Source organism: Brienomyrus brachyistius, chromosome 24, assembly GCF_023856365.1.
Source record: "Brienomyrus brachyistius isolate T26 chromosome 24, BBRACH_0.4, whole genome shotgun sequence".
Lineage (NCBI taxonomy): Eukaryota > Metazoa > Chordata > Actinopteri > Osteoglossiformes > Mormyridae > Brienomyrus > Brienomyrus brachyistius.
The window spans coordinates 3302725-3325276 of record NC_064556.1 but is presented as its reverse complement, the minus strand read 5'-3'; the positions used below and the strand labels follow the sequence as shown (position 1 = coordinate 3325276).

Here is a 22552-nt window from a genome sequence, read left to right as displayed (position 1 = left end):
CATCCATCCAGTCATCCTTCCAGTCATCCATCCATCCACCCATCCTTCCAGTCATCCATCCATCCATCCAGTCATCATCCATTCATCCAGTCATCCTTCCATCCATCCATCCAGTCATCATCCATCCATCCAGTCATCCATCATCCAGTAATCCATCCATCCATCCATTTAGTCATCCATCCATCCAGTCATCATCCATCCATCCAGTCATCCATCCATCCATCCTTCCAGTCATCCATCAATCCATCCAGTCATCATCCATCCAGTCATCCTTCCAGTCATCCATCCATCCACCCATCCTTCCAGTCATCCATCCATCCACCCACCTACCAGTCTTCCTTACCCATGCCTGAAGCCTATCCTTGGAAACACAGGGCAGGAGACCCCCTGGATGACCTGCCAGACTATGAACCCAAAAGGGTAATTTAATTATTCATTTAACAGCAAGGAGTGTGATGTTTTTGTCCTTTTAATGAATTAATTGAATTAATTAATCACTTCTATCAAAGAGTCTCTGATGTTCACTTTTGAAATATTCAAGTAAAAGAAACTTAAGCCTCTGTGAGAAGATGTTCTTCAGAAGAGCTGCTGAAGATCTTCACCCATCCCTTCTCTTTTGTACTCGGCAGACTCTCTGTTCAGAGTATTTCAGGCGAGGCTGCCTATAGACACCAGCCTCCACAGCCCAGTCGCTGCTTTGTAGTGAACGATGCTCATATGTCATTTTTGCTCCATGTGCCAAAAATCTACAAAGGATCCTGTGACTAATGTTCCTGATGTGTCAGTTGATTTTTTTTCATATCAGGGACACAGTTCAGTTTTGGGTAACGATGAATGTCGGAATGTGTTAATTACCGAAAAATGACTCTAAAATATTGACCCGGTGATGCTGCTAGAGATAAACTTCATTTTAATAAGATGGTCCCCGCGACCCAATAGGATAAGCGGTTTGGAAAATGGATGGATGGATGGATGGATGGATGGTATGCGCTGCTCTCATTGAACCACAATTTGCTTAACTGAGGCTGGTCGTGAATCGGGGATAAGTGGGTCTTCGCTGAGTTAGTTATTCCCTTCTGCGTTTTTTTATGGATGTGCAGGATAGATGAGGTGAAGGTGATCCTAGAGAGAGGCTTCTCTGAGGGAGCCAGTGACATTTCGGGAAATGCTTTCGGTGGCCTGCTGTGACCGGATGTCCGAGCGGGCCGAGGTACCGGGGAGCAGGAGTGGGAGGGGAGCCTGTCATTAGAGCGGATGTGGATCAGGAAGCGTGAGTTACATCCACGGTAACCCCCCCAAGCAGTCACCCAGCCGTGGAGGCTCCCCAAACAGGGTATTTAGATGGCACAAGGCCAAGATGATAAGGACCGGATATCGCGACTTCCATGCTACTCGCATAAGTAACTTCGGTGCTCATCTCACCCCGAGGCGCAGTTCTCGAATCCGGCTGACTGCAGATTCGCAGTTTGAAATCCCCCCAGGGGTAACCAAAACGGGAAGGAACACACAAAAAAAATCAGGAAAGGTGTGATAACACCAAGCCAGACAGCCCAGTGGGCCGAAGGATCTTCCCTCAGGTGTTGGGCAGGGTGACAGCTTGTTTGTTTGTTTATTACCGTGTTTGAGTTTGTGTTCTTTCCAGAATAAGCATCAGGAGAGATTTTAGACTGGGAGGGCATAAAAAATAACTTATCAGCTGGAAAAATCACTGGCTGTCCGTGTGACATTTAGGAAGTGATGCATTCAGTTGGCAGCATGTTATCATCATCATCATCATCATCATCACAGCGAAAGCTGATGACTGCTAACGAAGTTCGACGAAGTTAAACATTTTGAATCTGTGATCACCATATACTCGATGCGTCTGAGAGCATCTTGTTTGGCGCCCGGGCAGCGTGGAGTTTAAAATTGAGGACAGCGCACAGAAGTTCACGTAACCAGGCGAGGATCACAGGAACGTGCCGACAGCTTGTGTCTGGACTAGACGTCCAGCCAAAAAGGGACGTAAGTGGAAAAAAAAAATTGGCGAGATGAGGTCGGGCTGAACTGAAAAAAAGCGTGTGTGCGTGCATGCATGCGTGTGTGTGGTCGGGTGATTTTATCAACAGCTATTTCAGCACATAGTCATAACTTGGCTGCATTTGCAGTTCATGGGGAATTTACCCCAGACTGCAGATTTATATAAAAACAAAGTCAAAGAGCGCATCAAAACATTGCACTATGCCGGTGCCTCTGTTGTCACTTCCAAATACACAGATATCCTATACAGAACATTATAATTTCCTTATAATAGGTGCCTCGCATTAATTTATAGCTGCAGACGACATGAAAAAACTAGCGTTTAACATGTCAGTCGCGGTTCCAAATGACGTCACTGGCGTTTTGTTCAGTGAGCGTAAATTTAATTACTACATTTTAATGGGCGATATTTATTTAATTTGGCTAATCAGCCTAAAATCAGCCTAAATTGCTATCCGTTCATCTGCCCATCCATCCATCCATCTTCCACACCGCTTATCTAGTACAGGGTCACGGAGAATAAATGCAGCCTAGTGAGAAAAATAATTTCACATTAACTCGACCGTACAGTTTATTGCTGTAGCGTTATGACTGTAGCATGTCATATTCATTGAAATATATCTGTCACATGGCATATTGAAACATTTTTTTTGTTGTTGCAGAAATGACTTTCACCTGTGGCTTCAGATCATTATTCTTTCGCAGAATTTGGGTCGGAAAACATATATATAAATTTCGTAAAAATAACAAATTCCTCTTTATTACAGGTAGCCCGGTTGGTGTTGTACTGCGTGTTATTAAGACCCACAGACTGGGAGTCTGCGGGTATCTTTTCTGTTGGAGATCAAGGGAAACAATATGAAACATATCAGAGGAGAGCACTTCAATGGAAAGCGAGTGGAGGGAGTATTTCAGCTCGTCTGGAAACCTGAGGCATCTCATTTGGGGGGGGGGGGGGGGGGGGGTTTGTGGTAGAGCTATAGACTGTAACAAAAGGAGGCGGATTCATTATCCTTGGAACCGTCCGTCTTTCATCAGGTATCCCGAGTGTCTTCATGGGTCTAGCGACTTTCCATGCGTCAGGAGGACACCATTCAAATAGTTTGAGTATTTTATTTTTCTGCTGTGTTGGTTGAGCTTTAAAGATTCGCAATCTGCGGCGGGGTGACTATCATAGCGAAAGGCTGCTGCGCTTTCCTTTAGGGGATTGCATTGTTGGCTGTTATTATTGGGCTTTTTGTACAGCGGCGTTTTATGATGAAGGTATTGGTCGAATAATATGAATGTGTTGTTATGGAAACTTTTACAGCCTTTACCTCCTGCTCCTGGCCTACAGAGTTCCAGCATGCATGCGGTTGCAGGCAGTGCTGTCAGCTCCGCTTGTGAAGTTGCCTGATCCGGCGTCCCATGCGCCGGAGGCCCATATATACTATACACAATGATCACGGTAAACCAAGGCTTTCATCTGGGCTGGAGAAGCTGCTGATTTGTGTGTTTTACATGCGATCGGGTCCTTGCTCCTCTCCCCTGACTTCCACGACATGAATGAAAAATCTGATTATGAAATCACAGAAAATGTCAAGCTTCCCCTTGCGAGAAAGTGCTATATTTCTGTTCTAATAAATACATTTAAAAAAACAAAACAAAACAAGAAATTAGAAGAAATTTTCCGCGTGACTGAATAACAAAACCGCCTCTGCATGCGAATTCCAGCAGGTTGAGCGTCTTCGTAACTGGTGGTTCCGCTGCAATGGCTGCAGCCTTATCGGTAGTTTACTGACATTGAGCCCGATGAACTTAAAGGGTTATTAGCGACGGACAGGGAAATGAGGCTCTTTCATTTGCATTAGTCGAAAACTGCAGAGTAAATTGAGGCGGCGCGTTTCAGGTTCACTGGGAGACACCAGCGACGTGCTGCAGTAGCTTTTCGCTTCATTTAAGGACTGTTTATCTGGCTGCTTAATAAGGCTGTAAAAACATTAATGGATATCGATTGCTTGCATTTTGGCGCTTTATCCCAAAGTAGAGTGTTTATGGCAACCTTGTAATGAGTTCTTCTGCACTGTCATCACGATTTATGAAGGAAGGTTTCAGGGGATTGTGAATAATGAAACTGTACCGCTGCATTTTGATGAACTTTAAAGTGTTCCCGATGCTTCGTATGACTGCTTAGATGCTGGTGCTGATTATATACTGTCATAAATAAATTTGAAGTATAAATCTGGTTATTAATGTCTTAAAGTGTCATAGCCCTGACAGGTCATTTTGACTTTTGCGTCACCCGAATTTCATTGTCTGCCGCATAAACCTCTCGGCCACATTTGTGTGTTTATCGGCAGGGTTTGTCGGAATCGTCTTATGCAGTCGCACCAAATTATTCAACATTATAAGTCAGAGAAATCTAGGCTGGAAGGCATCCATTTTGGGTGATATAAGCGTAAGCAGATACGAGTGATATGAGCGCCTGAAGTTGTTTATCCGTCTATGCCTTGAGAACAAGACTGCGAATGCCTTAACACGAGTAGCCATAAATCGAGAGTTATTGCTGTTTTCACAGATCATTTTACTGAAATATCTTATAATCAACACTTGTCTCGCTCGCGGTAAATGCAGATGCTTGCATTTTTTGCTTGCTTTGCTAGAGTGAAAAGATGGAAAAACAAGTCGTCCTTGCCGGGAACGGTGTTATTAAGGCCGAATCTGCGGTGGCTTTTGCAGAAACTGATTGCAGGCGATGGGGACATGTACGCGATGGGGACATGCACGCGATGGGGACACGCACGCGATGGGGATACGCACGCGATGGGGACATGCAGAGGGAGTCACCCTCAAGGTCCGAGGGGCGAAAGAGCCGCCCGGGGAACCTCGACCTAGCTGGGGAGGGAAAGTCACGGCGTGGAAGGTGATGCAAGTTCTGTCCTTCCAGCGCTAGAGAAACAGGAGAGATTTGTGAGGTACTGGGACTGGCTTCCCATGAGATTCGCCTCTAATAAACTCTTTTAGACCTCTCACCTTCCTGTTTAAAACATGCACGCTCTTTTGGGTTTGATAAGTGTCTTGTATTTAAAAAAATATAGAACTGAAAAGGAAATAAGGGATGGGGGAGCAATTATAAATGTATTTTTTCCCCCAGACTACCCAGTGTAATTTGACCATTTCAGCTAAGTTTGGTTGTTTTAAACTATATCAGTGCCTTTGGTCCCTGGCCCTCCTGTACTCCTCATTTCTGTGCTGTTCCTTCAAGGTTATCGCCAAGTGAAAAAGTGCGTTGTGAATACAATCTGACTGGTGCCTTTGTCCCAGATCGCGGCTAAAAGCAACCCGAGGTAATGATGAAAATGGTGCCATTAAACATTAATCCTTGGCCGCTGGCTGTTCTTTAGCGAGCGTTTAATTGCTTTTGTAGCCAGGGCTGGTTTAACCGGTGCTGCAGATTCGACATGTCAGCCTGTCGACTGCTAAAAAAAAAACACATTTCCAATTTGTATGATAACCCGGACCAAAAGCGGGATGCTGGTCTTGATGGGCTGTATGTGGAAGTTGTGGAGCTCGGTGTTCATCTCCGGTGAAACCTCATGACTCACGGAGCAGATGGGGGCTCACGGCGATCCTCCGTATTGTCTGGCAGGAAGGTGGATTTAGGCAGAATTAATAGCGAGTCGGAATATCTCAGCGGTATTTCGGACCGGCTCAGAGGCAGCGGCAGCTCATTCGGTTCCGGTCTGATGGTCCCAGCGGTAGTCACACTGTGGGTCACCAGTCGGCAGCCCAGTTCCTGGAGAACCTGCAATCCTGTTTTTTTTTCCTTTTTGTTCTTGGAGGGATAGAGGTCTGTAACACGCCCCAAATCACACGCCCAGGTTTTCCTGCATGTTGACCTTGTATCTTCCTGCGCCTTTAGTTGCAGCGTGCTGCTATTGAACCATAAATGAGGTCTGATTTTTGGCACAGCAGTCGTACTCTGACCTCACACATCCAGGGTTGTGTGATTGATTCCCACCCCCGCCCCGTGTGTTGTGTCTGTGGCCATGTGGGTCTCCTCTGAGTTCTCCTGGTTTCCTTCCACAGCTCGAAAGCCGTGTGGTTCAGGCGATGAACTGAACCCGCGACGAGCTGGCATCCTTCCCAGGGTCGTACCCAGACTGATTCTCTAGGCTCAGCGTGACCCTTCATTGGATAAGCGGATGAATTATTTTTTACCATAAATGGCAAAGGAGAATCGCTACCCTTGTGGGTAGTGATGGTGAAGTCTCCGGCCACGTAGGGTTAATTAAGTAGCGATACACTCACTCCGACACTCTTCTGTTTGAGACTTATCCACCGCAATGATGTATATTTCCCAGCAAATCTTTATGTCCGCCATAAATCTCTCCGGTCCTTTGTCTCGTATCCGCTGGGAATTTAAAAGCGCCACAGAGAAAGAGCAGCTAGGTTTTAGTCTGACAGTCCGCAATGAGTTCTGACGTGTGGGTTAATACTTCGTCGTTGCACTTTGCCTGAGGAACGGCGAGTTTGCTTTCAAGTTGATCAATTGTGTATTATTTTCTCCTAAGTGACAATGATTTGTCTGTTTTTTTATAGCAGATTGTGTTGAATCCTTCCATTTCCTTTGTAAAATTAAGATTTATTGGCTTCATACATAATAAATTAACATCACACTGCAGGAAAATGGGAATAACTAACCCCTTACTGATACGAGCCTGTCACCTATTTACAGTACAACAGCCAGTCTCATCCATCACTGCGATATGAGGCACATTCAGCCAGAACGGGGACGGCACTGCGCCCCCATTTACATTCGCCTCTTGTCTCCAGCCCACGTTGCCATCGCTGCATGCAGTGCGTGGCCAAGCCTCTGTGTCCAGGACGGTCCCCTTAAGCAGCAGGTGGTCATTTCTCAGTGTGCGCGTTCGCCTGTCAGCACTGGGGCTGCTGGCAAGCTGGGCGGCTCGTACGCGTGAGGACTAAGGCTTCCGGGTTCAAGCTGTATTGTCACGTGTGTTCGGTGCGGCACAAAATGCACGAGTTTGTGCACCACAGTTGCAGGGGAGGGATGAGGTGCTTCATGGGAAATCGCATCCAGTAGTGCGATACAAGACAAGATATACCAGTGTATATGAAAGACAGGACAGTGTTATTATAATTATACAATAAATATGGAATGAATAGGATGCAATGGAGATAAAGATGTGCAAATGAACGCAGGAGAAGTAGAATACCGATAAAATGCAAGACTGTAATGTTAACTGTAATGTGCGGATGGAGGAACGCAGGCCGCCGATTGTTTAGTGACCGGATGGCCGGGGGACAGAGGCTGTCCCCAAGCTGGGTGGTGTGGGTGGTGACGTACCGATGGAGCTCACCGGAGGGCAGGGGTGCGAAGAGGCGGTGAGCTGGGAAGCCAGCGTCCCCGGTGACGGGCTCGGCGCAGTCCTGCCAGCACGAGGGGTAGATGGACTGCGGATGAGGCGGATCTGTGCCAACGGTCTGGGTCGGGGGTGATGATGTCAGTGGTAAGCAGCATCTCGGGCTCCTTCCCACCCTCCGAGTTGGACATCGGAGAGGAATTGTGCGGGATGTCGGCTTTTCACTCTCCCTGAATGCGGAAATGTGAAATTAAGCTTTATTTGCCATTGTGCAGGTACATCGGAACGTGTTGGTTTCTGCACGTCATCTTGTCCTTCGTTTTAAAGACGTAAGACATACAGAGGTGAGAGTAAATCTAGCTATTTATCCGGTGACCATGGAGCATTTTTGGGGGGGGGGGTGTTAAGGGCCTCGCTCAAGGGCCCGGTGAAAATGTGGCTCAAATTAAGGACCAGAGGATTACAGGCCCTACCCTGCCGAGTCACGCGCCTCTCTGTCATGTCATAGTGGATAAAACACGGAATATCGAAGAGGGATTTGTTACCTGGGTGGCGCTCGGCCGGTTTGGGGCCTTAGAGGGTGGGAGGCACAGAGGGCAGCCTCCTGGATTCCCACTGGAGGGTGGCACGGGGAAGGGGAAAGCTGTAATGCTGCGGATATTCACAGTAATCTGTGGGAATGGGGATGATCTTTATGGTATCCCTGCAGGGATGGTAGTAAAATGTATGGTAAGACCACAGTAACTGAGCAGGGATGGGGATAGATATCATAGATAGATAACACTGCGTGTTTGGTGACCTAGCTGAAGGTTTGCATAGTCTGTTGTATGATTCTGAAATGCCACACCTGGGCATGCGTGTCTGCATGCATGTCTGCATGCATGTCTGCATGCATGTGCAAGTGTCTGCGTGTGTGCATGTTTGTCTGCATGTGTGCCTGAATGTGTGCATTTATGTGTGTGTGCATGCATGTCTCCATGTGTGTGTGTGCATGCATGTCTCCATGTGTGTGTGCATGCATGTGCTTTGACAGCAAAGCTGCCTGTTAATTGTACCAGGGATTATTAAGTAATACCAGCAGAATTCATTGTAAATGAAATGTAATTGGCCATCAGTGGACTGACAAGTGGTTACACCGAGGTTAAGCTGTTCCCACACAAACCTCGCGGGCTGCGGGTTCAGGACCCCCCAGCTCTGCATGCGTGCGGTTTAACAGTGTCCGTGTGCTTTTTTTCTTGCAATTCAGTTTCCTCCCAAACACATGCAATAAAGCTAATTGGCGTTGCTACATTTCCCTCGTGTGTTGTGTCTGTGGGCGTACATGTTAGTGAGCCATGCGAACGGCTGACATCCCATCCAGAGCGTCCGCTGCCATACTGCCTATGCCTCCTGGATGGCTACAGACTCACCGTGACCCTGTACTGGATAACCAGTTACAGTAGATGGATAAAATGAGCCTGATCTGTGCAGCGTTTCTCTGGTGCGTAATAGCATGAGGCTTGTTTAGACAGTCATGAAAGCTGTTAATCGCCCAAGTGTCTTATGGGAAGGGTGAAAGTGTAGCGCAGAGGAGGCCGCTACGGATGCTAAGCCGGAGAGAGGTGAAGAGAGGCTGTGTTTAAAGGGGCAGACAAACCGTGTTTTGTGTATTTACTGCATGAAAAGCCTTTTTGTGTTAGAAACACAAACACGGAGGTGGACCGCCCGTCTGAGTGGAGCTGGATTTAAAGCGTAGCTGCTGTTAGCGACCCACTTCCTTGCTGACACAGGCCCGCTAGCCCTAATCAGCAGACGGGGGGAGAAAGCTGTACCGCTGCAATTCAATTATAACATTCCTAACGTAATTACACGTAGCGGCATTTGTAGGGGAGGCGGGTTAAGAAGAAACAAATTACCATCCAGTGTGCGGTGGGTGTAGCTGGGACTGGCCGTTGCGTTGGTATCCGCGAGAACTATTTATCTCCCAGTATTTGTCTGTGTGCTCATTGATCTGTATAAACGCTTGTGTTACCATCCGGCCAGGCTGTGTTGTAGCGTGTAGCACTAATTTTATTGCTTAGTAGGCTTTTTTGTGCCTGTCTGTGTAGCTGGATAATTGAGTGTGAAGGTGTCTTTCTCTAGGGTAGCTCTGTTGGGTTCCCACTGGAGCTTTAGCCAATAACCTTCGTAATATTACTGCATGCCTTCAACCACTCCGCCACCTGCTGGACATTACGGGGCAGTACACTCTGTCTCACACGCACACCCTTTACCCAGAAGCCTTCGACGTGCCTGACATGCGTGAAGGATAGTGTCTGAGCCGTGCCCCTGCGCGAGGGAGTGTGTAGGTGCTTCTGTTCACCTTACACACACGGAAAGGACACTCGAGCGCTGGCTGCCCTCCCACTCGACTATTTGAGTGTCTAATGAGCTTAATCCCCATAAAAAAAACGTCCTTTAAAAACTCCCAAAAAAAAAAAAACGATGTCCAAAGCCTGGCTGTAAAAATTCCAGGTTCTAGGTTCTCCCGTAATGATGAAACACACTTCATATTCAAAAGATCTCAGAAACTACAGACCTATTTTCTACGCATAATGAGCTCTAACTCTGATGTAACGCTTATGAAAGAACGTGGCTTCATGGTGCACAGAGGTGCTGTGCTAAGGTAACGTTCACATTGGCTGTCGATAAAGAGCGGGGCGACTAAAACTCAGAAAGCACTTAAAATTAGTGTGAAAGGTTACAGGTGAAAGTCATTTTCAAGAGTCAAGTAATTGTCTAATACAGGAAGTGTATCCATTAAATGGAAAGGAACGTTATTATTTTGTCCCGCTTAACGATTATCCCCGACCCTGTGCAGGGTAAAGGGCGGGGAGGTGGATGCGGGGCATTACCTTATCACAGGTTTGTTCCGGTACTCGGTTCACAGCTGACTGCCGTGTTTCGATCAGCCGCTTCCTCTATCCCTGCAGCTCCCAGATGTATGCGACCAACACAGTAGAGGATAGAAGAATAGATTCGTTAATACCTGCCCCCGAGGGCCACAGTAGGTGACGTTAGCATCTCACAAGCTGAGATTAGTGGCAAGCCTAACAGTTTGTGTACAAACTGTTTCTTTCAGATCATTATCTTTTGTTAACATTTGGTACACCTGCCTGTGTACAGTAACAATCCCCTGCGAGTTAATCGTAAAGTATCCTCAGCTCTGGGTCAGAGTGTGACAGGGCGGTCACCTACAACTCGGCACCGCAGTGCAACAGGCGGCTTTGGCAGGTGGGTTAAAGATGGAGGAGATCAGTCGGTACCTGGAAACAAAGAGAGGCGATGTGAAGCTGGGGATGAGCACGTTGACGATTCTCGATTAATTTCTTAGCTTGTTAGCATTAGCGCGATTCATCGTTAATTTATGCCTGTCCGTTAGCTCTGCTGTGACTCATGGTTAATTTATGTTAGCCTGCTAGCATCACCGTGGTTCCTGGTTGAGTTATGCTAGCCCGTTAGCATTAGCGTGATTCATCGTTAATTTATGTTAGCATTACGGTGATTCATGGATAATGTTTGTTAGCCTGTTAGCATTAGCGTGATTCATCGCTAATTTATGTTAACGTTACGGTGATTCATGGATAGTGTTTGCTAGCCTGTTAGCATTACTGTCTGCCGTTCCAGCTCTGTTTACGTTTAAGTTTAAGTGAGCATCCCTGCCCGTGGTTGCAGCGGCTTCTCTGAGGGAGGAACGGCAGCATGATGTCACATGTTCGGTGGTCAGGGGTCATTGTTAGGCCCTACTTCTGTTGAGCAAATGGAGACAGGCTTATTGTGGGTGTTATTCTGATCAGCTGTACCTCAGCCCTTGTAGTAATCAAAATCAGCCTACCCTAATTAGGCTGGTATTTTTCCTGGGTTTATATATTGTTTACTGGATGGATTTTAGGGGAGTTTGGGGCATGTGAGGTGAGATATTGTCCTTTGTGTCTTACATTTGACTTATCCCTGCCATCCCACAACCGGTGTCCATCACTTGTGACAGACCTCTTCCACGCAACGTGCCATAATGCATCACTCCTTCATCTCGGAAGGAGGCCCGGAGCAGGACAGAGCGTGACGAGCCGTGACAGAATGCCGAAGTGCGATGTGCACCAGATGTAACAGACGGCCTGGCAGATATGGCCGTGGCGGAGTGAAATATCGATCTCTCCAGACTGCAGGCTATGTGACTCATCCAAGTGCCAGAAGTCTGGGTCTCCTTTTTCTAGTTAATATTGGGCTTTGGGGAGAAATCTGGGAGTGGTGCATAGCTCGGTGGGTTAAGAGCCCAGTTCAAATTATGTGCTCAGCGGAGTCATTTCACCACTGGGCCCCGAGCAAAGCCCTTAACCCCCAACTACTCCATAGTCTCACCCCCGCGCTCTCTGTCCCTTTGGATAAAAGCATCTTCTAAATATCTGAATTTATAAATTAAATCTATTTTTAGGTTGTTATTCTGATTTGAGCAAAAGTAATATAGGTAATCTACTTGGAGTTGAATCTGTCACATGTGAGCCCCTGAGATAAATCCGTAAATGGCAGCATTGTGATTTGATAGTTTCACTAATGGCGTAGAGGGGTGTGTAAACACTAGGGAGCTTTGCCCACCCTGCGTGCAGCGCTTCATAAATAGAATCCATTTGTAAGCCGAGCTTATGACCATCGGCGCAACGTTGGTTCTCACTGTCATCCAGTCTGAAAGATGACGAGATTTTTCTTGGGATTCAGCTGCTGGCATCCCGTGAAATAAAAGCGGATCGTGGATGTGCTGGTCGGCCTGTCCGGGGCCTTTGGCTTCTGCTTGTTTTCATACTTTGTCCAAGCTTTAAAAACTGCAACACAGATTGGAGGCTTGAACTGCTGTGATCCTTTCTGATTGGGCGGAGCCTGAGGCCCTGAGAATCTAGGCACCAGAGAATTGCCTTATTGGACAGTGATGATTCCGCGGAATTAGACATAGCTGGAATTATCTAATCGCATTTTTTTCTTCTTATAGCGTGAGCCGTCTTCCTGCTGCTGGTCCTGGTCAGGGTCATGGGTGGCCTGCAATCTATCCCAGGTGGCACAGGGCAGAGCCCGGGCAGGATGCCCATCCATCACAGGATATGAACACACACTACAAGCAACACATGACCCATGGAGAACATGCACACACCCAAAATAGAGATAGGATTCGAACCCATAACCCTGCATCTGTGAATAAACAATGATGCTCACTGAACCATCTTTTTCATAAATATCTGACATAATTGCAAGGAAATCACTATTTTTCAAAATAAACACGTGTTCTCTCAGTAATGTTCGGTGTATTAGAAATGAATATAAAAATCCATCCATGCATTTTCCAAACCGCTTATCCTTCTGGGTCATACGGGGTCCGGAGCCTATCCCGGAAGCTATAGGCACGAGGCTGAATATAAAAATATATTATAAATTATAGAATTATTATATCAGTAAAATAAATATACTTATACAATAATTATATAAATATTTTTTTCAAAATGTGCACAGTAGAGGGAATGAGTCATTGTGGACCCCTCCCTCTCTAAAAGCATGTGAAACATGCCCGTATCATGGTGGAGATTCACCACCATAACCAAAAGCATGGCGTGTGAAGCATCGACAAATCCCACAATGCAAAGCAAAAATGGTTCCCAGCATCCTGCTGTTGTAGTCGGTATAGGTGTATATGTGCCTGTGAACATTTTTTCTTCTTTAATCTACACGAAGAAGAAAAACCATGATGACGAGTTCTGTGAGTTAAAAAAAAAAGTGATATCAAGAAAGATAGCAGCTAGCATGCATTCCAACGAGGTTCTGCCTGACAGCATGCAGACTGGGCATCTCCGAGGGTCTGCCTGACAGTTAGCATGCAGACTGAGCATTTGCGAGGGTCTGCCTGACAGTTAGCATGCAAACTGGGCATCTGTGACGGTCTGCCTGACAGTTAGCATGCAGACTGGGCATCTGCGAGGGTCTGCCTGACAGTTAGCATGTAGAATGGGCACCTGCGAGGGTCTGCCTGACAGTTAGCATGCAGACTGGGCATCTGCGAGGGTCTGCCTGACAGTTAGCATGCAGACTGGGCATCTGCGAGGGTCTGCCTGACAGCATGCAGACTGGGCATCTCCGAGGGTCTGCCTGACAGTTAGCATGCAGACTGAGCATTTGCGAGGGTCTGCCTGACAGTTAGCATGCAGACTGGGCATCTGCGAGGGTCTGCCTGACAGTTAGCATGCAGACTGGGCATCTGCGAGGGTCTGTCTGGAGATACTGCCACATGATGCCGGGTCCTACTGTCACTACGCTATTCAGGATCGATTGACCTTATTTCATAAGAAGCGGGATATCCCATTGTCTAATTTAATACGCTTCTCCACTGCTTCTGGGGTGGTGTTTTCACAAAGCTGCCACAGAAAGATTTGGTATTATGGGACTCCCTTATGGGACTGGTAATTACCACAGAGGCGGTGAGAATAGATGGGGGACATGATTTATTAGGGTCTGATGGAAGGGACGGAAATCTGGGTGTTTTTGCGAATGCAGTGTCCCTGCAGAGGGAATTGCCGTGAGAGACCTCTACGTACCAACAGGCTTCACCCTGAAGTTTTTTTTTAGGGGTCCAGGATCCTCAGTAGTAATTGCACTTGGCGAGTTGCATTCTGGGACATGTGCCAAAATGCAAAATTAGTTTTTGCGACGTTTTCCCCAAAGCACGTGTGTCCCCTTAGAAAGGAAAAAGTAAGAACATGTAGCCGTTTAATGGTGAAGTGTACGGTGTGCACGCTTTGGCGAGTAAGGGCTGGTGTTAAGTCTGTAACACCAAGTCGCTGACATCGCAAAGGCATAGATGCCTTCATATCACCCATTACTTTCCAAAGATCAAATGAATCATCAGTAGGGAGTAAATGCAATGAATACAGAAACGACACGCTGGTCTGTTCCAGATTACTATACACCATTGGACAATGCGACGTAATCAGATTAATGATAATCGGGTCCAAAATCGGCTTTTTTTTGCATTCTTATCGAAAAGCACATCATAAAAATAATATAATAAAACAGAATGCTAAAGTTATCTGAATTGGGACCCAATTATTGTTGATATATCAATAGGTCACACAATACACTGAAAAGCGGACATATCTCTTTATGCCATAATTATGTATGTTGGCAGCCCATCAGGTCATTTTCATAAAAATCTAAAACATATTGAATAGCTTGAACATAAAGTTCAACTTCAGTTCAGATGGGACTGTTTGCTCTTCGAGGAAGTTGGTGTTTCGCGCCTCCAGGCCTTGCCTGGTCCCCCTTTCATGCTTCGGAGCGACGTCGATAAATAAACCCTAGCAGGAAAATGCAGGAATTGATCTTCGCAGATTGACCAGGAGAGGAAGGGAAGGGAATGACCAAAACAGGAGGCTAGGAAGGAACCTGTCTGTCTGCCTCCCTGCCTGCATACCAAACAACCATCATTACATAATTCATGTATCAATTCTTATGTCTTTTCGTTTTTCTTTTTTAATTTCCACTTATTGTCATTTATTTGGAGTTAAAAACTCTCCTTTTATATAAGGCTCGTGTAGCAGCAGTGTAAGACAGAGCAGGTGGGCAGAGAGCAGGCGTGTGCAGAGGGGGGAGGCTGAGGGTGCCACACGATCGAAAGCGGGACACTTTGGAGCTTCTAAGTGCCCCATTTCGATAACCAGCAATTACACAAAATTTGCTGAGGGGGAATCGCCCGCCCACCCCCCGTTGACCACCTGCCCTTTAAAGGATCACTTCACAGCACTGGTAGCGAGGTACCTGAGTTACACTTACGCTGCGTAAATGATTCACGTTTTATTTTTGGATTGTATGTTTCATGCTGTTTTATTCTGTCTTCCTCTCATTCCTCTTGCACCTTGTCATAGTTGCCTTTACAGATGTGTAAATTCTTACATTTAAAAATGGCTTTTTCCATCCATCCATTCATTTCCTGTAACCACTAATCCTATTGAGGGTCACTGGGGGTCCGGAGTCAATCCCGGAAGCCTCGGGCACAAGACAGGGAACGACACATCGCCGGGCAATAATTGTTCTTCTAAGAGTTTATAAACATTATGTCTCTAGTGTGATATCTTATTGTTATCTTTACCTCTGCAGCAATAGGGTGATTGATTCATGCGGAAAATACATTTTTGGCAGAAATTCGCCACGTTTTCATAGAAATGCCATCTAGTTTAGCCGGGGGTGTACAAATAACGCTCTCTGGCGGGGTTACGCTCTCTGTTCTGCGGGAGTGATGGTGTTGACTTTGTTCTTACAGCAGAACAAGTTTTCATTCAGTTCAGACATTAATTGTGTTACACGGACCATTACAGATTCATTTAAACCCCGAAGGCTCATTCCGTTTTATTGACCACATGTTTACAGAAGTCACTAGGCAACACGTCAAAGGAGGGGCTATGAAATGTGAAAGCTGGGCACAGGGCTTGCAAGGAACAGCTGGGGTATGATAACTTCATTGGACGGCACCGTACTGATGGAAGGAACTGGGCCACGGCAGCACCGCAGGCGGGATTACAGCCTGTCACTCACTATTTCTAAGCCAATAGGAATCAGTAACCAGTACTGCCTTTTAACGGACAACCTCGTCCTTGACAAACAGCTCCTGTCCTTGACAACCCTCTCATTTTCTTCAGCCAATTATATTCATTTTAGCAGATAGTGCGCAGGTGTATCTTGTTCATCTGGTGTTTTTTCTTCTGTAGCTCAAAGACATCTGAAGAAAACAGGAGATGCATTTCCACCTGGGAGGAAACGATCTTTGTGTAATTCTGTAGTCATGCCACGCCTCTCACAGGTTTTCAGAGATCCTCTGTAACTTCAAGGTGAAATTCAACCACAAAAGTGGTTAATAAGCTGACAAAAATTCAAGCTGTCGTGGATAAAAATTATTGTAGCAACAACAATGACAACAATAATAGCGACAATAATAATAATAACAATGACAACAGCAATAACAATGACAACAGCAATAACAATGACAACAGCAATAACAATAATAGCAATGACAACAATAACAATGACAACAATAATAAGAACAATAACAATGACAGCAACAATAACAATAATAACAATGATAACAACAATAACAATGATAATAGTAATAAGAAGAAGTGCCACAATGATAAGGGTATTTGAGGATTTGTTTGTCAGTCTGTTCTTTGCTCATATTAATGCGCCATGTGTCCTTCTCTTGCAGACCCCCAGACGTGCTGATTGGCTGCTTCGGCAATGACCTGCAGCAGTAGCACCTTTGCTCGACACCTGCTGGAGGACATCCATCTCATAGACGGTGCCTCTGCCCCTCAGCCAAGTCGCGCGACCGGTGGAACCCCCCGGTGCTGCGGCGTGGGAAGCCGGCTCTCTCAGGCTAGCTGGAGGGCCTCAGGGCAGGGACAGTGGTGATGGGGGCCATGGCCTTTTCTGGGACAGGATATCTGCCCAAGCGTGACCCGCTAACCTCCTGCGATGGTGACATGAAGGAGGCACGCTGTGAAGCGACATACTTTTAAGCTCGTCTTGCGTTTCTTCGTTGTGGTCCCCTATGTATGAAAGTGATTGCTCTTTACGGTCTCGCGTGCCGTGAATCTGCGCCGGGCCAGACGATGCTGATCTGCGGGCCCGTGCGGCGGATCCTCCGCCAGCTCAGCCTGCAGACCAGCCTGCTCTTGCTCTTCGTCTTCTGCGCGGCCAGCGTCTTCATCTCGGCCTACTTCCTGTACGGCGGCAAGCGCGACCTGGAGCCGGTGGAGAACCTGCGTTCGGAGAGCCCGTCCGACTGCGATGGCTCCAGGGTTAACCCCTCGCGGCGGCCCCTCCTGAGGACCGTCGTCCCCTCCACCGCGTCCCGCACGGATCCCGTCGTGCTGGTGTTTGTGGAAAGCCTTTACTCCCAGCTGGGCCAGGAGATCGTGGCCATCCTGGAGTCCAGTCGCTTTAAATACCGTATGGAGATCTCCCCCGGCAAGGGCGACATGCCCACCCTCACAGATAAGGACCGTGGCCGCTTCAAGCTGGTCGTCTATGAGAACATCCTCAAGTACGTCAACTTGGACGCCTGGAACCGCGAGCTCCTGGACAAGTACTGCGTGGAGTATGGAGTGGGCATCATCGGGTTCTTCAAGGTGAGGAGCTGTTCTGGGGCATGTGGCTCAGTGGGTTAGGATGCTGTGCCTGTGATCAGAAGGTCATTAGTTCAAATCCCAGGGTTGGCAGAGTGATGTCACTGTTGGGCCCCTGAGCAAGGTTCTTAACCCACAATTAGTCCAAGGACTGTGTGTCCCTGCTTTCTTTGGGTTAAAGTGTCTGCTGAAAAAGTAAGTAAAATGTCTCCGGGGAGAGAATTTTTTGTCGTTATCCACAGGAATAAGTAGAAGGGGAGTTGGTCCATGTTAGACCGTACTGTACGCTGTAACGGTGATCTGAAGTTGGGATTGACACTCCAGATGATGTAAGATGAGAATAGCACTGCGGTCAGGCTCTGATCTGTCAAATTAGACCCTCCTTTGTTCAGCCCTATCAGTTAATCTGGCCTGTAGGCCCTGTGCAGGCCAACCTTAAACATTCCCAGGCTGTTCTCCGTCTCGCTCTGCACTCTCTCAGTCTGGAGAACAAAGACGGCTCTTCAGCTGTGTTCTCCAAGCTCTGCTGCTTCTAGAGAGAGCGTAAACCCAAGAGAATTAATACGAGGATGAGTGTGGTTATATCTACCGCTGGATCATGCTGTCGAGGTCTGATGAGACTTAGCAAGATTCCTTAAGCTCAAAGTAATGGGGTGATTAAAAGCAAGGAGCCAAGCGCGATCGCTCGAGATGGAAATCCCGCAGATAAATTAGATTATTCTCGGAGAATAACTCCGCTTGTGAACTGTTTGATATTTTTCCAGTGGGACATCTGAGTTTTATTGCCATTTGCCCGTGGATTCGACGCACCGCATTCTGTGGTTCTTGGCCGCTTATGTCATCTCAGAACACAGCAAGGATTTCGTTGCTCTTTAGCTTGTAACTTCTCTCACAGGCCATTATTTATGGATCAACCCCTTTGACAGGTTTTGATGGAGCAAAAGCAGAGCGGTACAATAAAATTAGATGATTTGTATTCCCTGGGAGTTTGCATGCATTTTTTACCTCTTTGTCTATATGCAATAATTGCCAGTCGTGCGGTCATGTCTGGATGTGTTCTGTTGTCAGGATTACTGAACCACAACATCATCGTTCCCAGAAGAGTAAAGACAAAAACGATCCAAACTATGACTCTTAAACTCTTCTTTGCATCATCTTACACTCTTTGCTCGTTTGTTTTGTAGGTTGTGTTGATGAGGAACATGAGATTCAGACAAACGATCGACCTCACATTTAATTCACAGGATTGGTTCAGAGCTGTCATATGGCTCGGATTTTCTATTTGTGGCTTCTGGCCAATCATTAGTCATGTGTTTATGGTTTCTGGCCAGTCATCAGTTATCTGTTTATCGTTCCTGGCCAATCATCATCACCTCTTTATGGCTTCCGGCCAATCATCATTCAGTCCCCAAAATTCTGTCTTCTCCAGCTTATTTCTCATTTCATCCATGTCAATAGATGGTTGGGATGGTGTGAGAACTGGAGGAGGGAGGGGGGCAATTTCAATGGCGCCCTGGAAATGCGTTGAACATACACCTGCAAACATACAAACAGTCACCTGCTTTGATTCTCTAACTTTAAACAAGTCAAGTTGTACACTTCAGAGAGCTGGACAGTTGCTGCTAAACACTCCCTTTAACGCTGCGGCAAACGTTCTGTACTCTTTTGACGTTCACCCTCTTGAGTCGTTCCCTCCGCAATTGTCACCTCCTCCCCCCCCCCCAGTCCAAGGATAGGCAGTTAGGCTAAGCGGTGTCTCTGAAGTGCAGGGGTATCAGAAATAGGGAAGACAGGGTGACCCCCCCCCCCAATAAATAAATAAGAGCTCGTTACTTATCCTTCATTATAAATCTGCGAGTTACAATTTGCTGTGCATGCAGCGTTCCGCATGAAACAATGAAACATAAATACCTGACGAAGGTTGTAGTCCTGCGATAGACCAAATCATTTTATCATATTCATCGTGTATTTTTATATCTTTTGTGAAAGTGTACCCTAACTAGTGTTTTATTTAAAATGATGAAATGTTTCATTGTGTCCTTACTCAACATGGCCATCGCTTGCGTGCCCATCGTCATAATGTCCATCTCCGCTGCCTGGGCAAACTCGGTCCCCCCCAGTAGTGAGACTCCTTCCGATGGCACTGCTAAAAGTGCATGTGCACTTGGGTGCCAGTAGCCCTCCACCACCACCCCCTACGAATGTCAGTCGTAATTCACGTACTGCAGACTTCCCAAATGTGCGTGGATATACCGGAATCGTGGCCATAATCGGCGCGAAAATTTTGTGCATTCAGTGGAATGCAGATGTCCGTCATGTTTCCCTTTCAGGCCCCCCTCACGCCCTCACCCCCTCACCCCCTCGCGCCCTGCGATGGACGAGAATCCCGTCCTCGGTCACCCCCGGCTTAGAGCCCTCTGCTTGCCTGGGACAGGCTGCCTCCTCCCCCAGCTACCCTGGCTGGGATTGATATGCATGATCTTCAGCATCATTTTAACGTTTTGCCAATGCAAGTAATAAAAAAAGGAAGGAATAAAAATAATCTGCCACGGGCGAAATGCCTTCCTGCCCCCCATTGCACGCGTCCCGATGGCTGAGCTCCCTTCCCCTGATTTCTGCACTCTGCCCCTCCGTTTTCTCAGCGTCGCGATTCACTAGGTCTGAAAGGCTGGCAGTGTGACTGTCACTGGAATGGAAGCAGGAGCGGGCTGTGCAGGGCAGCGCGCGGTTTAACACCTATCGATCCGGAAGCTGGGTGCAGACTGTAGATGAGCAGGAGTAGGAGATACGCCGCGTGGTGCAGTGCTTTGGACCCCTGGGCACTGCACAGCGTTGTTCCGAATAATCGAGATATTTGTAAGTAGGTGTATTTCAGGTGATTTGAGAAGAAAAATATGCATTAGAATAACTGGTAAATACCTGTAAAATACTTGCGCAGTCATATTTTGAGCATGGCGCCAGTATGACTTTTCATGCAGGCAGCACACGACAGTTACTAGCCCAAGAAGCCACAAAGCATCGGAACATTTTCAAATAATCGAGGCAGGGAAAAATCAGCTGAATATTCGAATATGATAATATTCGTTGGTTGCAGCCCTAGTACAACACCTTCACTGATGCTTTATGGTAATGGTATGGCTTTTCATCTGGCCAATGTATGAAGGAACGCTGTCCCCGCCTCCTTTGCTCCAGGCCAATGAGAACAGCCTGCTGAGTGCCCAGCTGAAGGGCTTTCCTCTCTTCCTGCACTCGAACCTGGGCCTGAGCGACTGCAGCGTCAACCCCAAGTCACCCCTGCTCTACATCACCAAGGCCAGGGCCGCTGAGCGCGGACAATTGCCGGGCGACGACTGGACCGTCTTCCAGTCCAACCACTCTACCTACGAGCCAGTGCTGGTGGCCCGGGCCAAGTCACCGGAGTCCCCCCCGGGGGTGGGTGCGAACCCCACCCTGCACGCCACCGTGGTGCAGGACCTGGGCCTCCATGACGGCATCCAGCGCGTCCTCTTCGGCAATAGTCTCAACTTCTGGCTGCACAAGCTGGTCTTCGTGGATGCCGTGTCCTTCCTGACGGGGAAGAGTCTGTCGCTGTCTCTCGACCGCTACCTGCTGGTGGATATCGACGACATCTTCGTGGGCAAGGAGGGCACGCGCATGAAGGTGTCCGACGTTGAGGTATACGTTCGCCGATACGTTGCTGCCGTCAAGTCAATGCAATCAAATGTGGTTCCAGAGTCACTATTGCAACAGAACAGATTTATACTGCTATCTCTCAATAGCAGACTCCATTACAAATGCCTGTGGTGGATTACCACGACAACACAACTAATTAACTGAGTATAACGATGTGATTAAGTAGTTGAGGCCAGTATGAGTTGGACAGAAATGGAACAGGCGACAGTACTGGTCTTCCTCTGATCCATCACTTTGAGTCTCTTGAGAAGAGACGCATGTTCGTTCATGCCGAACAGGGACACAGAAAACCTGTTCACTATATATATATATATATATATATATATATATATATATCTTTTGATCAACAGTTGTCTCGACTGGTAGAATTACCTGTCAGCAAAATCAGCGGAGTTTCAAGCTCACTCTAAACTTTCTTTTCCCCGAGCTGCTGCTCAACAGGATTTTACACCAACCCGGAGAGAATGAATATTTCAGAGGCACAAAACTTTCCTTCCGCTTTTGATTTTTAACAACCTGACGCTAATAATTCAGGAGGATGGGAATAGAACAGGAAAAAAAAAACAAAAAAAAATATCCGACGACAGACGACCGCCGTTAAACATGACTCATGAAAGGAACTGAAAATCAAGACGGGGGGAGAGAGAACAGGGCTTCATGTTCAGGTGAAAATGAACAGAAATAGATGCCACTGGGGACAGGGGATTTGTTACCTCAGCTACACAGGAATGGTGTAAGTGTCTCTTTGTATGATGTCACTGACCCTTTGCCCCCTGCTCCCCCACACCCATCCCTAAAGGCCCTACTTCAGACCCAAAATGACCTCCGGGATCACGTGCCTAATTTCACCTTCAATCTGGGCTACTCAGGGAAGTTCTTCCATGCCGGTGAGTGACGGGGCTGTCTGGGAACCGCTTTCGTATTACGATTCGTATTATACGTTACAATTAAGGTACGGAAAAACTCCAAGCGGCCAGTTTTCCAGACGTTCTACTACAGCTATGACTAATAATGTAGAAACAAAGGAAGCGTCAGCGGTCGTGGGTTCGAGGCTGGAATGCACGTTTCCACTTAGATCACTTTTCTAAACTATTTTTCGACATCAATTGCGTTAAAAGGGTGTTAAGGTAATAATGTTACGGCGTTGACGTGCAATAAGAACGTTCTCTACCGTCACATGACCTTGGGTGAAGTTTTGAGAAGGTTCTCTAATAGCTGAGACAATCCCCCTGCCTGCCAGTTTCGAGTCCCTTTAGAGTGTCTGTGTTTGGGGCAGAGTGCGGTGTCTTCTGCTGGACGTTT

The 22552-nt window shown here is 47.1% G+C and overlaps 1 protein-coding gene across 2 annotated transcripts in view; it reads left to right on the top strand.

Moving 5' to 3' along the window:
- The window catches only part of LOC125719984 (bifunctional heparan sulfate N-deacetylase/N-sulfotransferase 1-like), a 48200-nt gene that overhangs the window by 13863 nt on the left and 11785 nt on the right, over positions 1 to 22552 (top strand). Inside the window, exons 1-4 of one of the 2 annotated variants that reach the window (XM_048994908.1) lie at positions 3032 to 3057; positions 16636 to 17560; positions 20750 to 21232; positions 22050 to 22137. In XM_048994908.1, the coding sequence (XP_048850865.1) occupies positions 16985 to 17560; positions 20750 to 21232; positions 22050 to 22137 (1147 nt within the window). In that variant the 5' untranslated portion in view covers positions 3032 to 3057; positions 16636 to 16984. Of the gene's footprint in view, positions 1 to 3031; positions 3058 to 16635; positions 17561 to 20749; positions 21233 to 22049; positions 22138 to 22552 lie in introns of those variants that run through there. The other variant, XM_048994907.1, reaches the window with a different exon arrangement.